We start from the raw sequence: 16,769 nt of genomic DNA on the forward strand, positions 1-16,769 counted from the left end.
CCCAACATGATGTAATAGAAGAGTCGATTATGACATCAAGAGTTCCAGAATGTTGACAGTGGACAATCAACAACTCTGTAACCTGCTCTTCATTTTATTCATTAATTCAGATAATTAATGAATCTGTAAGGTCCCTCAGTCGAGCAGTGAATTTCAAGCACAAATTCAAGCACAAAGACCAGGGAGGGTTCCAATGCCTCGCAAAGAAGGGCACCTATTGTTAGATGGGTAAAAATAGAAAAAGCAGACATTGAATATTCCTTTGAGCATGGTGAAGTTATTAATGACACTTTAGATGGTGTATCAATACACCGTCACTACAAAATACAGGCGTCATTCCTAACTTAGTTGCTGGAGAGCAGTGTGGGAAAAGTACTGAAATGTCATACTTGAGTAAAAGTAAAGATACCTTAATAGAAAATGACTCAAGTAAAACTGAAAGTCACCCAGTAAAATACTACATGAGCAAAAGTCTAAAAGTATTTGGTTTAAAATATACTTAAGTTTCAAAAGTAAAAGTATTAATAATTTCAAATTCCTTATATTATGCAAACCAGCCAGCACAATTTATATTTTATTGTTTTATTTACGGATAGCCAGGAGCACACTACAACACTCTGACATTAATTTACAAACAAAGCATTTGTGTTTAGTGAGTCCGCTAGATCAGAGGCTGTAGGGATGACCAGGGATGTTCTCTTGATAAGTGCGTGAATTGGACCATTTTCCTGACAAATTGTAAGTAGTACTTTTGGCTGTCAGGGAAAATGTATGGCGTAAAAAGTACATTATTTTCTTTAGGAATGTAGTGAAGTAAAAGTTTCAAAAATATCAATAGTAGTGACCATTGACCTCATGGTGAAATCCTTGAGCGTTTTCCTTCCTCTCCGGCAACTGAGTTAGGAAGGACACCAATGTCTTGGTACTGACTGGGTATATTGATACACCATCCAAAGTGTAATTATCAACTTCACCATGCTCAAAGGGATATTCAACGTATGTTTGTTTTGTTACCCACCTACCAATAGGTGCACTGCTTTGCGAGGCTTGGGAAAACCTCCCTGGTGTTTGTGGTTGAATCTGTGTTTGAAATTCACTGCTCATCTGAGGGACCTTACAATTATCTGTATGGGCCGGGTACAGAGATGAGGTCGTAATTCAAAAATCCTGTTAAACACTTATCAGATGAGTCCATGCAATTTGTGACTTGTTAAGCACATTTTTACTCCTGAACATCATGCTTGAGATACGTCACGCTGGCATAGATGTCCTCTTTTGGGAAGGTCACCACAGGCATGGTTCCAATGGCCAGTACGCAGTTGGTTTCGCAGATAATCACGACAGGGCTGAAGAGTAGTCTCTCCTGAAGAAAGGTGTTGGGGTCTTCTGCAGACTGACACAAACACAAAGAGAAAAACAAATATGACAACAAAGACAATTCACACTTTTTGTATGTTATGGTTAAGTAATGAAAATTCTAATACATGCACACATTTCTTACCTCAAGGATGTGAAGCATAGCCTCACTTGCATGTCCTAACTTCTTTGGTGGAGCCACAGGTGATGGGAATATATCTGGTAAAGCCTTCATCATAGCGATTGAGTGCTTCACTGTTAAAAACAAAAATAGTTTCATTTGATTTACTGCAGCCAGTTATTTAAACAAAAATGAATCTGTTCATGGGATTCTCCATTGTCAACAGAGCCAGTAATTACCTTTGTCCAGCAGCGGTGGCTTCATGACCTTTTTGAACACTACATAAAACTGTGCCTTGTTGTAAAAGGTCCCCCAGCAGGTCTTCAGTTCAGGTATAAAGCAGTTCCCTCGATCGAGGGATCCGCCGGAGTTCATCCATAACATGACAGACATACAGACATACAGACAACCAGACAGAATTCTCGCGAGCTCACTGTTTTACATTTGCCTGAAGTAGTTTACCCCCGTCCCTGCTATGGCTTCTCACGCTGCTCAGTTCCCACACCGCATCTCATTTGAGATTCGGTCTGGTGTTAACCAGGATAAAGAAGCATAGGCCTACTTAAAATGAATACATTTGCTTACATGATCCAGTTCTCTGAAGCAGAGATACAGGGAAGTATCTTGGTAGGCCTGTCCTGCTCCTTAGTAGCATCAGAGTCGATGAAGGCCCGTCTTGCTTGGAATTCAAGGTCCAGGAGCTGGGAAACATCCTTCTGGTTGGGTCTGGCCTTGGTTTTGTACATCTCCTGTAGAGTTTTATAATGTCTCGCCTGGTTCTGTAGGCTCTCAGTAGTTTCTGATGCCAGAAAACATAACAAACCCGACCAATTAACATTTAAAAATGTAGACTGAAATTAAGACCAGTGATTCCGCTGGTACTACCACCCCAAACCTCTCATTCCACAGGAAACACTGAAGACTAAATAGTCACTTGGTTTCTAGTCCCTCATTTAGAGTAGTAGTAGAAGTTGCATTTATAAGGAAACACTATCCACTATTTCAATTTGTGTACTTACCACCCAACTGTTCAACCTCTGGGGTGCTGCATCTAGATAGTGGGGATCTCTCCAGGTCCCAGAGGAGGTGCCTGGTCTACACAGGCCTGATTCTTCACCCTGTATAAGACATACATTTATTCTATAGTAATTATAAAGGCAAAGAACACCACACTGTAACAACAACCTAACAGCAAACACCAAAACAAGTAGATCTGTAGATACATGTATTGTAATGATGGCCAGGAAATGCTACTTTGATAACAGGAAACACTGTCTGCATGGTTAGATTAAATGTCTCCCAAATGTCAAAATCTAACATGACCTCATTTTCACCATGAGTAAATCTCCAAATGGTTCTCCTTCTGAAGAAGTGCTCTGGACCGGGAAAGAGATAATGTAAATCCTCCTTAGAGGCTGGGCAGCATGTCTGTGCTTATATTAGCAGCTGAAAAAGACATGTAACCACATGGTAAATAGTTAAGTAATTAGCAACTAAATCATAGTTTATAGACGCAAAGTGTCAGGTTGATATAGGTTATGAGACATTAGCATACTGTCTTCCCTTTCCAGTTAATGCAGGAATGATTTACCAAGCTAGCTAATGTTAGCTAACAAAATTAGACTACTAGTATATCATTAACGTTTAAGTCAATTACTTTAAACCAAAAGATAGTGCAAGCTAATGAAACTAACGTTAATGCTAAATTGTCTCCCATATTGAAAACCTTTGTTAATCTTTGCTTGCCTAGCTAAGATTGTAGACAATGACTGACACCACCGATAATTTAGCTTCGCCGTCTTTGGCGCTATTTCTATTGATTTTCTATTGTCAATAGAAAGGGCGCCAAAGACGGCGAAGCTAAATAATCGACGGTGTCAGTCATTAGGGCACATTTACACCTCATTAACACTATTTCTGGCAATAAAGCACTCAATCTAACCAAAGTTCAAGTTTTTTCAACGAATGGCCGTTCGTGCAGTTAACTGCAAAAAGGCAACGTTACCTTGTTAAAATTAGCATGCTAACTTGGTTTGCCAACTTTCCAATTCAAATGAACGTTAGCTAACGTTAGCTTGCTAAGGAGAAAGGTAGACGGTGTAAACAAATGAACATTACCTTTTAATACTGCGGTTGATATATGGTCCATGCCTGGATATGTGTCATCCATTCCATCTTCATTCATGGTGTTGTTAGATGACTCAAAGATTTGGACCGTATTTTACTTTTTAGTTTTTTAGGCCTCCCTTATTTAGCTAGATAATGTGATGAACGTACGTCAGTTAAGCAATATCACACGAGAGGGAGTGCTGAATATCAGCACGGCTGTGATTCGGTCGTAGGTACGAGGCCGCAGGCCAAAGATATTAATATTGAGTATAACAGCACGACCTCGAGTGTGATATTGCTTTTATAAAACAGTTCTACAAGCGCAATTTCATAGTTAACAGTAATAAGCGACAACAGATTATGATTTGTTTATTTATTTCATCATTTATTTGGCTCCGGCAACACATAGTTCCCCAACTGGTCTGGGACTGGACTGTTGCCAAGCAACACATATACATTTTCCTCCACACTAGCTTGCTACTGCTACTTTGTGTAGGTCTACACGTTACCGTCCTCTCTTGACGACCATTCATAATTTAACTCAAATGTTATTTGTGGAAATATGTTCATATTTGCGGTGCGAAGTTTGTTACAATTTAAGATAGAGAACGATTGTTAATGTAATTAACGGTTATTAGAACACCTGTAAAGCGGAGTGATACATGTATAGTTAAAAGTCCCAGTGGTGTTGTTCTCTACTCCAATAAATTACTTGGTTTTATTATAAATACTGAACATCATTTTCACTTCTTTCCGCCCTTTTCATCGAAAGCAGTGGGAACGTTTTACTTGCGTTTAGTAACGTTCAAGATGCTTTGACGGTGCGTTATCTGCTGCGTTTTTATTACTTTTTAATTGAAACTGTTATTGAGCCATATCAATAGATTTCACAGTCGCAGCCCTGATTTCTGGTTGCTCTGTGGTATTGACGGATGCACTGAGGAATATAGTGTACAATTCCTTCCATCATGTAAAGAGAAACCACCTTCAACACCTACTTGATTGCACCCGACCAGATGAACAGCCATCGGAGGAAAGCCAAGCACCACCGGAACAAGTAAGTAGCTAGCTAGCATTTGTTTTGTTCTCTGGATTTAATCATTTTAGCCATAATGACTCTTATGGCTAAAGCTGGGTTTAATGTGAAAATAATCGATGATAAATAGGAACAAAACACTTAAATAGCACTATTGGTGACACTAAATACAATTTCAAATAATCATCTGTTTCTTTGATGTGTGGTTCACAGGACAACATTCAACCCGATAGTCTTCTAGCTAACTCCAGCATCACTGATCAGCAACTCCATCCATCTGACTCAGATGATGGGCAAAGGGTCATTGACCAACATGGAGCTGTTACAGTGCAACAAGTAAGTTACTCGGTTGGTGGCAATCTACTGAAATTTACCATATTTTTTTAAGTACTTAGATTTACTAATAGCATTCATAGTCAGTCTTCACAACCACTTCTCCTGTCACAAACATTATACTTGTCATGAACTTGTAATGTCCAGCCTCAGGATACTACATTCAATGTCAACATTTCTTTTAGAATCTGATAACACATGCCACTGCTTTTGTGATAAATACCAGAGCCAAGCATCATCTCTCACAGGTAAGATGCTTTTTCTGAACAGAGCATTTGGTTTGTTACATTATGCAGAGCATTTTGTAGTGGTTCAGTGATGGTTGAGTTCATTCTCAGTGCTAGGTTGTCCACCTTACTATTGTTGATCCCTTATGTCCTTATGTTAATGAATATGCCATAAGAAAATGTGAATATCATAGGTATACATGATGGTGTGTTCCAACCTCCATGATTGATGACATCCCCACCTCTCTCACTGTCTCATTTTCAGAAAGGTGTGAATGATATTGTTGCTGGGGTACAGCAGTATCAATCATCACTATTGGACAACCTCAGGAAGCAGATGGAGGCAGTGCTAAAGAAGCATTCAGGAAGCACATCAGGTCAACTTGAAAAAGATGCAATGGATATATTTGACAATTTCATTGACCCTTTTGCTGGCGTTGCAACATTTAGACAGGACAGTGTTATTAAGAAGCTGTTTGGATGCAGAGGAAATTCCAATTGCTGGAACCATATGCAGGATGAAATGTGGAGGATCAAAAGACATTTTCATCAAAGACAAATTATTTTATTATGTACCATTAGTCAAAAGTCTAGAGCAGTTCTTATCACACCCAACGATTTTGTCTATGGTTGAAAAGGGACCCCAGATGTGCAGGGCAAGTTTTTTTCATGACATTGTTGATGGTGCTCTTCTAAAATCACATCCCTTATTTTCAGAGAAACCAAATGCATTGCAGATTGTTCTGTACACGGATGAAATAGAGATCTGTAATCCACTAGGATCCTTTGCATCAAAAAACAAGTTGTTAATGGTGTACTACACCCTAGGAAATATAAATCCAAAATACAGTTCTAAACTGGCTGCTATCAGGCTACTTGCCATGGCTAGATCAGCAGACCTCCGTCAATCTGGTGTAGATGTAATATTGAATAGAATCATGGAAGACATGGATGCATTCATTGTACAGTGGGCTTAAAATGCTAACTATTAACGGCGAGAAAACAATATATGGTGCCATGGTCTCTCTCTCTGGAGACACCCTGGCACAACATGAACTAGCAGGGTTTAGAGGGTGTGGGCTTTGCCTACAGTAAGTGCAGACACTGAGTGTTCTTTTGAGGACATGCAGTCACACTTCAATGAGGATGCATATACTGAAAGGACATTGGAGAAGCATGTCAGACAGTGTGATGAAATAGAAAAGGCACAGACTGACTTGCTTCGCAACAGCCTGAGAACAACATATGGGATCAATAGAAGGAGCAAGTTAGTTGAATTCTCAGCCTTTGATATCATACAACAAACTCCGCAAGACATTATGCATGTAATTCTGGAGGGCATAGCCCCAATGTATTTTGAATCATCTTGTTGTGTCAGGACAGATTGATCTGGACTCAGTGAATTCTGCTATTCTTGGTTTCCCTTATTCCCCTCTAGATGTTAGCGATCGGCCATCCCCAATTTCTGTTAGTACATTAACGTCAAGTGATGGAAAACTAAAACAGTCATCTGGGCAAATGCTTGTCCTGCTAAGGATATTGCCATTTGTTTTGGAGAGTTTGGAAGTCAATGCATATATACGACTGACAATTGAGCTAATAGAGATTGTACAGATAGTATTTGCACCTGTTCTTTCCATTGTGACTGTGTCTAGGTTGAAGTTACTCATTGTAAATCATTTGAAGCATTGGAAGGAGCTTTTTCCAGACCGCAATGTTACACCTAAACAGCTTTATATGATACATTTGCCATCACAGATAAAGTCATTGGGTCCAATGGTTAGACATATGTGTATGCAGTTCGAGTCTAAACATTGTTCCTTTAAACAAATGGGCTTCCAAGCTCAATTTAAAAAATATTTGCAAGTCTTTGATCAATCAGAACCAAATATATGAAAGCTGCCAAAATGTTGACAGTTCAATGCACCCAGTTTTTTCAAATGAAAGGGAGATGGGACCTGTATCAGAGGTTAAAGATCTACAATAGTTACGTGGGAAATTGAGGGACTTCCTAGGTTTCAATGAAGTAAACCATGCTGTATCACTCAAATGGCTTGTAATCAATTCAAATAAAATACATAACTCAGAAGTCCATGATCTTTGCCAAAGTACTGAATGGTAATATGCAGAATTTGGACTAGTGAAAAACATATTTCTTGTTGATTCTAGGCTATATTGTTTGGAATATCAACCATTTCAAACTATACACTTTGATAGAAACATCATGGCTTATCAAGTTGAGGTCCCACACTTTGCACAGGCTACTGAGTTAGTGGATGCTGAAAAGCTGGTTGATTTTACCTCAATATTACACAATTAGCAACAAGAGCCAAACTTATGTACAAGTTAAATACCATCTTGGGGAAGTAATAGAATTGTACAACAGTTCAAATGACTCGGTGTGTTCCCCAGACATGAAAAGTGTACTGTCTTTGTTCTGTACTGTATTTTGTCTACATGATTGCTGTGCTGTGTGTAAGATTAACAATAAAACAGTGAATTCCATTTGGTCATTATCTGTTCTTAATATGTGAAGAGATGAAAAGGATAAGATGCTTGAAATAAGAAATTCAGACTTTGACAAATCAGTTTTGTACTTGTCAGTGTTGATCAAACAGCTTTATAGTTCTAGTTTCGAGCATTAAGTTACTCAGAACCAGTAACACAATCTCAGTAACAAATTATATTATCTTAAGATAATTAAGGACAAAAAAGCTTGAAACAAGTGAAATGTTCCAACATAAAAACTGGCTGACAAGAAATATATTGTCAGGCAAAAAACAAGCATATAGCCTTGATTTAAGATATTTAATTTCACTTAGATTTACATTTTTGCAGTGTATAAGGAGACAAACAACAAACAATTTTTAATGAGCTGTGAAAAAAAAGAGTGAACTATTTTCCAATGCTCATTAGACTGGCCCAAGCCAACCCCAGTGAATAGGCCATGTTGTATATGGTACATTCCACTCTCTTCTTGCGTGTGTAGGAGCTACCACTGTATTGTTCAGGGGGCCTGCACTTCTTCTGGGACAACAAGTTTGACCATGCCATGGTGGCCTTCCTGGACTGTGTGCAGCAGTTCAAGGAGGAGGTGGAGAAGGGAGACACGGGATTCTGCCTGTCCTACAGGTCAGTCAACTAGTCCAGCAGACATCATCGAATTATAATTGTAATCATCTATGGATTATGCCGAGAGACCAAGGATTAAGCTGTCAAAAGCTGACCAACTTCAGTTAACTGTGTAAATTTGGTATCATTTACATTTTAGTCATTTAGCAGACGCTCTTATCCAGAGCGACTTACAGTAGTGAATGCATACATTTCATACATTTTTTCTCCTTACTGGTCCCCCGTGGGAATCGAACCCACAACCCTGGTGTTGCAAACACCATGCTCTACCAACTGAAGGGTCCGTGTGGCTAGTTTATCTTTCTTCATTTTTCCAAATCATAAAAAAATCACTCCTTTTCATATTCAGATTTCAGAAATACGTTCCCTTGTTTCTTAAAATTGTATTTATTCTACTTTCCTGCACTAGTAACACATCTAACAGAATGATTCAGATGAGTATTTGGATTTGATTTTATTGAGGTGTTTATACAGGTGTTTCTGTAGATTTGAGGAACTGCTGAACACTGTTGGTTTAGACGTTTCTGGATACAATACTGCCTCCTAGTAGTACTGCCTCTTATTGGAACCCTCACAGATTCCAAGGTAGAAGTCCTCATTTGAGCAGCAGGTGGTTTATCAGTCACTGTATGTCTGTCTGTTCAATACAAAATACAAAAGAGCGACAGACTCAGGTCCCTTGGTGCATCACACCACGGATCGCTTCACGTAGCCAGCCAGTACAGTGCCTTTGAGACGGTGCTTGGTGGAGTCATAGACCCCTCGTCTAGAGCTCTTGGAGGAGAGCTTGGCACAGATCTCGCTGTGTTTCTCCAGGCGACTAGGATCAAAGCACCGGCCGCAGTGCTCACACTGCTTCAGCTTGGAGTTGGCTGCACTCATCCCAAATCGACGTTTCAACACCACCTGAATGAATGGATGTTATCAGATGGGCCAAATAATGGGCAGCTTGGCAACAAAGATAAGATATACAATATTTACAAACCGGATGAGGCTGGTGGGAGGAGCTCATTGTAATGGGCTCATTGTAATGGTTGGAATAGAACAAAAGGAACGGTATCACACACATCAATCACATGGAAACCACGTTTGATTCCGATCAATTAATTTCATTCCAGCCATTACAACGATCCTATCCTCGTATAACTCCTCCCATCAGCCTCCTCTGATACAAACGTACGTGATCACCAACACTACACTAGATCAGCAGTTAGCATGGCTTTGGAATGTCAAGCTACTTTACCTGTCTGTCCTCCTTTTTCTCTTCCATGTTCAAACCCTTCTTGACTTCCTTTGGCTTGCTAACAGTGTATCTTGTGGCTGTCTGCTTTAGCTTACTTGCCACACTGCTTTCTTCTCTATTTCTCCTCACCTCTTTAATCCTTTCTTCCTCTTCTTCGTTATCTCTTATCATCTCCCATAGGTCAGAATCCACCTTCATCAGGCAGATCTCCTGGATGAACTTCTCCACCTTTTTTCTCAACCGCACTTTCGCATTTTTCTCCTCCAAAGCCTGAGCATCCATCTTGGCCCCACTCTTAATCAGTTTCAGTTCTTGGGTGACACTGATCAGCTTGGCCTTCATATATGCCATCACCTGCTCAGCCTCTGAGTTAAAGACGTCCCATACCATCTCATCGGGGCATGGCGGTAGATCCTGTACAGTTAGGGTCTGAGTCTTGAACTGAACGTGTTTCTTCACAACCTGCCTTCTGTACTTTGAAGCAGCAGGACGAGGGATGCCCTCTGGTCTGACGAACTGGAATGGCTTCTTCTTGGCATCATTGATTGGCACAGTGACTCTGGCTCTAATGGGAGGCAGTGGCATCTTGGCGACCATATTGGCTCCATGGACTGCCTTCAATGGCTTGGCACTATGGAGGTAGATGTCTTTCACCACGTAGGTTTGATCCCTCTTGGTACGGATGGGTTGCAGTGGCTTCCGAATTGGAGGAACAGTAGCCTTCCCTGACTGCTGAGATGTTGGAGCTACATGCAGTCCTTGACTCTTCCCATTGCAGATGGACTTCTTCTTCTGCAGTACTGGGATTCTGGAGGGAGGATGTGGTTTCTTTTCCATAGCCTTCAAACTGGCAAGTCGCTGCAGAGCACCCTTTCTTTCTTCAGTCAACTCCAGTACTGGTATTCTGGAGGTATTTAAACTGTTTTGTTTGAGCGCTGGAAGCTTCTCATTGGCCTTGGGTTGAGATGGCATGGCAGGCTGAATGGAGTTGCTACTGGCAGCTCCAAGGTTCCCTGTTAAAGCATTATCTTCCTGTAGCGGCTGCAAGAATCTCCTCATCATCAAGGAGATTGACAGTGGCCTTCTAACCTCGTTCTGCAACTAAGTTTTCGTCTAGTAGCACTTTCTATATTTACAGTGATCTACTGTGTTAACTATATCTCAGGAGGAATCTGCTTGATTGTCTTGGATACTAGTGTTCTATTTTCAGCAGTCAGACACCAGAATGTTCAAACAGAACATTTGGAATTTATTGATCAGTTGTGACATCATAATTGGTTCACAAATAATGAGATTTCTAGAATCTCAGACACTTATGTGGATGTGATGTCATAATATACCATAATATACAGCCCAAAATGGTGAATGTGACCTACCTGTGTTGAACTGCTTGCCCTCATCTCATATTTAAACATGCCACTTTTCTTTGAGGTGAAACATATTACTGAACTCTCTGAATTGTCAATTTAAAGACATTTTGACTATTTATTTATTACTAAATTTAGCTAACATAGTTAATTCAGAGATTATTTTTATTTCACCTTTATTTAACCAGGTAGGCAAGTTGAGAACAAGTTCTCATTTACAACTGGGACCTGGCCGAGATAAAGCAAAGCAGTTCGACACATATAACAACATAGAGGTGAAACATATTACTGAACTCTCTGAATTGTCAATTTAAAGACATTTTGCCAATTTATTCATTGCTAAATTTAGCTAACGTAGTTAATTCAGAGATTCTTACCTTTGCCTCGGCAGTCTCGTCCAGATCACCATGGCATTTGTAGTTCTTTGATAGCCACATTAGCAGCTAATTAGCAGTTCATTTTTGGGGGTTAAATACAGGCGACTAAGTCACCTTGTCCTACAGATATTTCCATGGTTATTAAAACATCACACAAGAGTAAGCCTACATGAAACACATCCCTTAATTTAAGTGTTTCTAAAATTCTCTATGGGGAGAATTGAATGTTGGAAAAAGGGTTGGAACCAGTGATTATTCCTTGTTTAACCGCTATGTTTTATGGGTATTATGACTCATACTGTGGTACTCCATTGTACTTACACAAATAATTGGAGTTGGTCAGCTTTTGACAGCTTAATCCTTTGTCTCTGCATGATCATTTGCCTCCAACTAGTCACTAGCATGAGAAATCTGCAGTTGATTTTGTCTTAGCGTACTAGCCTTAGATAAAAATAAATTGGGTGTTAGCAGCTGTAGATGTTGCACCAGTTTCTTTCATACCCCTCAAGAAATAAACACTTGGGGGTTTGAGTTTTAATGCACCTTTTTCTGTTATGGGTCAGGATGGATGTCGAGAAGGGCAAGATTGAGGACACAGGAGGCAGCGGCGGCTCCTACTCCATCAAGACCCAGTTCAACTCAGAGGAGCAGTGGACCAAGGCACTCAAGTTCATGTTGGCCAACCTCAAGTGGGGCCTGGCGTGGGTGTCGTCTCAGTTTTACAACAGATAGAGGAGGAAGATGAGGACTCACCCTGGGTGTGCACCTTGACAATGCTCTCCTTGCATCCCTATGATGTTTTGAGAGGGTGGGAAGAAGACTGGAGGAAGGACTTTTGAGATTCACCACTGGTGTGAGTTCCAATCCAATAAGTCTTGTTTCCTTGTTTGATTTCTATATTGACCATTTGAAAGGACAAGATTAAAAACGGTTAAATTATACACATTGAAGTCCACCTAGACTCGTATGTGTTATGAAGGGAGATATCTGAGACTTTTGGAGCACATTCCAGGATTGAGTCCTAATAGTAGCTAAGTGGATTCTGGTTGTCTCTTTTCCTTCATATGCACATATCTTATGACACTGGATAGGTGAAAGCTGTTGTTTCCAATTGACCTGTTCAATTCTTAAAGATCAGTACACATGAAGGGAAGGAGAGAAGGACACGTTGAACTACTGAGATGCAGCACTGGAATGGGTTCTTATGTATCACATGCTTCTTACTTTGCTCCAGAAGCAAAACTGGGGAGTCACGAATCTGGTTTTCTGCCTATTTTTCTTCAATTGGTTTGTGTCTTTGTGGTTCAACTACACTCTAGCCACAGAATAATGTACATTTATTATGTTTTACTAGTTTTCCTTTGCTGTGCTTATGCTGTGCTTTTGTTCATTGGCAAATTCAACAAGGCAATCCTTTTACTACAAGTGACATCTTGGTGTGGATTTAAATGTAGACAAGGAGGCTTGTGGCTGTATTTAATGCCCATATCACTGTATGATTTGGTTTTTCAGGTTCATTACATATATGAACATGTCAATAATGGACCCACACAGAACGCCTTATTTAAGGCATATTGAGCAGGGCTAGACGCTCTACAGTGAAATAAGACAGTAATCACTAACCAGGACAGTAATGGACAAGGCATATTGATATTAGGGAGAGGCATGCGCAGCCAAGTGAATCGTATGGGTCCAGTGAGTGGTTGGGCTGGCTGGGGACACGGAGATTCAGACCGTTAGCAGGCCGGGGCTAGCAAGTTAGCAGAAGGGCCTTAGAGGGACGTCGCGATGGGGGAAAGTCTGTTTTTGCCTCCTCGTGCGGTGACGTCGATAGACCAGTCATGGAATTAGTAGGGTTCCAAGTAGCAGAGGGGTCCAAGTCCAATTTGCAAAATGGGTATAGTGGTCCAAGAAACTGGCCGATGGATCAGCTAACAGTCCAATATGCTCTAGATAGCTAGCAGGCCGCGGTTAGCAGAATGGGCCTTCAGGGGACGTCACGCCGAGGGGCCTGTTGGAATCCTCGGGCAGATTATGATGGTATTCAAGTCGTGAAGGATCGGCGGGGTTCCATGCCCCGTACCGGCAGTAGAAGGGGTCCGGATATTGTAGCTGAGGAGTGTGCTTCAGGTGTAGCCCAGGAGCCCTCGCCGGGAGATGGGCATAGCATGGGCTAGCTCCAGGCTAATTGGTGCTTTCTCCGGGATGGAAACGTTAATCAGGAGTAGTCAACCCGGGTTGCGGTTAGCTGCGATGGTCCAGATGAAAAGGTTCAGAGTTTGCGGTAGGAATCCGGGGATATGGAGAGAAAAATAGGTCCGGTATGCTCTGATTTGAAACGCGTTGTAAGAACTGCCGTGAGCTTTTCGAGCTAAAGGTTAGCTGATGACCGCTAGCAGTGGTTAGCTGACTGATAGCTGGTAGCTAGATAGCTAGCTAGCTTCAGTTGAGGAATTCCAGTTCCGATGTAAGTAGAAATACTTTAGAAAAAAACCCAGATCCACACCATATTGGGTGAGGCGGGTTGCAGGAGAGTATTTTGAAGTTGAGGTTTAGGAAAAATATGAAAAAGAATGCGGACAAAAAAAATATAAAATATATGTACATGGGACAAGACAAAGACAAAGACGTCTGACTGCTACGCCATCTTGGAATTTTTTATTTGGCCTTGTGTTTTAGGTTATTGTCCTGCTAAAAGTTGAATATCTCCCAGTGTCTGTAAAGCAGACTGAACCAGGTTTTCCTCTAGGATTTTGCCTGTGCCTAGCGCTATTCTGATTATTTTCATCATAAACATCCTTGCCGATGACAGGCATGTAGTCACCACCATGCTTGAAAATGTGAAGAGTGGTACTCAGTTATTTGTTGTTGGATTTGCTCCAAATATAACGCTTTGTATTCAGGACATAAAGTTAATTTTATTGCCACATTTTTTTGCAGTATTACTTGTGCCTTATTGCAAACAGGATGCATGTTTTGGAATATTTTTATTCTGTACAAACTTCCTTTTCACTATGTCATTTAGGTTAGTATTGTGGAACAACTACAATGTAGTTGATACATCCTCAGTTTTCTATCACTGCCAGATGAGTCCATGCAATCAGTGACTTGTAAGCACATTTTTACTCCTGAACTTCATGCTTGTCATAACAAAGGGATTGAATACGTATTTACACAATACTTTCAATTCATTAATTTGTAAAAATCTCTATAAACATAATTCCACTTTCACATTATGGGGGATTGTGTGTAGGCCAGTGAAACTCAATTTAATCCAAACAACAAAATGTGGAAAAAGTCAAGTGGTGTGAATACTTTCTGAAGGCACTTTTAGATTGGCTCTTCAGGCAGTCATTGTGTTGCTAGCCTTGTACGTAGCATGTAGCTAGCTCTGTATGGCTGTGTATATTTGAGTATTACCAGTTAGGCTATTCTGCTTTTCTCTGGTAAACAACACACCTATGCTCAAGCGTGAAATCATGTTTCACAATATACTAAAATAACTTTGCTATTATTTAAGTCATGTTGGAATTTAGAATGTTACACTGCACAATTTGCAATGAATGAGAATTATCTTTGACGTAACTCCTTGCTAACGAACCACAAAGTTATACCAAAAGTCGGTTAAATGGTTTATATGCATTTCTATTAAGTCTCTCCCTCTCCATTTTGGGGGAAAGCCTCATGAAAAAAAGATGGACAACCATCCAAATAACAAAGTAAACTCCCAGTCCAATATCCAAGAAAATATTTAAATCTGATCAAATCAGTTAAAAGTGATGATCCTAGTGAAAATTATTTCTTTCTTTCACTTGACAGTTAGACGTGTGTAAAACGTAACATTGTTGTATCAGCCAGGCATGCCTTCAACTTTGGTCATCAAAAATAGAAACTCCCCCTTCATTTGTGCCCTTCAAAAAGAGGGAGGGGGGCAATTGATTCTATTATTGGGAAATATATAGAGTTCAACTTATGATACAACTCAAGCAATAATTTATAAAAAAGCCTTTCTCTCAAAATATCTAATGGAATGGATACGTAAGAAAATGGTGCCGACAGATAGGGCTGCAATGCTTCTAGCTTACAAGCATTTCGCTACACCCGCAATAACATCTGCTAAACACATATATGTGACAAATACAATTTGATTTGAGCTGTTTGGTTTTCCTGAAAACAGGTATGCACACACACAACATACTGTGACTTCAGTCCGTTTTCCTATGACCCTGTGATGCAGCCCACTGGACAGGCCAAGCAAGGTCTTTCTCTTCATTGTGGCAGGGGTGTGTACATGTACAGCCATTGGGTCTTACAGACAAGCCATAGACTGGCACTGCCCCTTCATGTCTTAGGAGGGGTGAGGATAGGGAGGGCACTTCAGATATTCCTCCTCCATCCTTTAGTCTGTTTTTACCCCCTCCATCCTCCTTCCCCCATCCCCCTATCTAGAAGGGAGGGCGTTTGAGTAATGTGGCCCCCACAGGGTCCCTCTGGGATGGTGTTGGGCGCCTCAGTTCGAGGCACTGCTGTGTATGCGCTGGAGGTGGAGGGCGTGGAGCCCGATGCCAACGGCCCAGGACCGGTGGCCAGGGCCTTGCGGAAGTGGGGCATGAGGAAGGGTTCTTGGGCCAGCTGCAGCACGTCGATGCGCTCCTCCTTGTGGTGGGCGAGGTAAAGGCGGATGAAGGCCTGACGGAGAGAGAGATAAAGGCACCGAAGTGAGATGTTTATTTGTTTTTTAGGGGGTAGATCAGCTTTAATATCGCATATAGATTGTGGCTTCCATCAATGTAATTGTCTGCATCATTTCCAATCCCCCAATAGACAGATAGATAGGTAGATACACACACACAGAACCAGATAAACATTTGGACACACTACTCATGTAATGTACAGATACCCACAAAAACTCCTTAAGTAGTACTTTAAAGTAGTTTTACTTAACTACTTTACACCACTGCTGGAGAGGAAGTAAACTGCTCAGGAATTTCACCATGAGGCCAATGGTGACTTTTAAACAGTTACAGAGTTGAATGGCTGTGATGGAGGATGGATCAACAACATTGTAGTTACTCCACAATACTAACCTAATTGACAGAGTGAAAAAAAAAGAAAGAAGACAGTACAGAATAAAAAATATTCCAGAACATGCATCCTGTTTGCAACAAGGCACTGAAGTAATACTGCAAAACATGTGGCAAAGCAATTAACTTTTTGTCCCTAATACAAGCGTTATATTTGGGGCAAATCCAATACAGCACATTACTGAGTACCACGCTCCATATTTTCAAGCATAGTGGTGGCTGCATCATGTTATGGGTATGCTTGTAATAGTTAAGGACTGGGGAGTTTTTCAGGATAAAAAAGAAAGGGAATGGAGCTAAGCACAGGCAAAATCCTAGAGAAAAACCTGGTTCCGTTAGACACTGGGAGATTAATTCACCTTTCAGCAGGACAATAACCTACAA

At 40.7% G+C, this 16,769-nt stretch overlaps 3 protein-coding genes across 3 annotated transcripts; 2 read left to right on the top strand and 1 right to left on the bottom strand.

Moving 5' to 3' along the window:
* The first annotated feature begins 2,713 nt into the window (after nucleotides 1-2,713).
* On the top strand, nucleotides 2,714-7,267 carry LOC115163323 (uncharacterized). The gene is made up of 5 exons (XM_029715114.1): nucleotides 2,714-2,759; nucleotides 4,471-4,643; nucleotides 4,836-4,958; nucleotides 5,141-5,203; nucleotides 5,448-7,267. The coding sequence occupies exons 1-5, from the start codon at nucleotides 2,714-2,716 to the stop codon at nucleotides 5,814-5,816; spliced, it is 774 nt and encodes a 257-aa protein (XP_029570974.1). The 3' UTR covers nucleotides 5,817-7,267.
* Nucleotides 7,268-7,639: 372 nt separating this feature from the next.
* On the top strand, nucleotides 7,640-12,033 carry LOC115163329 (beclin-1-like). Its single transcript, XM_029715126.1, has 3 exons — nucleotides 7,640-7,657; nucleotides 8,172-8,314; nucleotides 11,865-12,033. Exons 1-3 carry the CDS (start codon nucleotides 7,640-7,642, stop codon nucleotides 12,031-12,033), a joined length of 330 nt encoding a protein of 109 aa, XP_029570986.1.
* LOC115160743 (zinc finger C2HC domain-containing protein 1C-like) lies at nucleotides 8,567-9,999 on the bottom strand. The gene is made up of 2 exons (XM_029711102.1): nucleotides 9,558-9,999; nucleotides 8,567-9,220 (listed from the first exon to the last, which is right to left on the bottom strand). The coding sequence occupies exons 1-2, from the start codon at nucleotides 9,945-9,947 to the stop codon at nucleotides 9,002-9,004; spliced, it is 609 nt and encodes a 202-aa protein (XP_029566962.1). The 5' UTR covers nucleotides 9,948-9,999; the 3' UTR covers nucleotides 8,567-9,001.
* Nucleotides 12,034-16,769: the final 4,736 nt, after the last annotated feature.

Source organism: Salmo trutta, chromosome 2 (assembly GCF_901001165.1).
Source record: "Salmo trutta chromosome 2, fSalTru1.1, whole genome shotgun sequence".
Lineage (NCBI taxonomy): Eukaryota > Metazoa > Chordata > Actinopteri > Salmoniformes > Salmonidae > Salmo > Salmo trutta.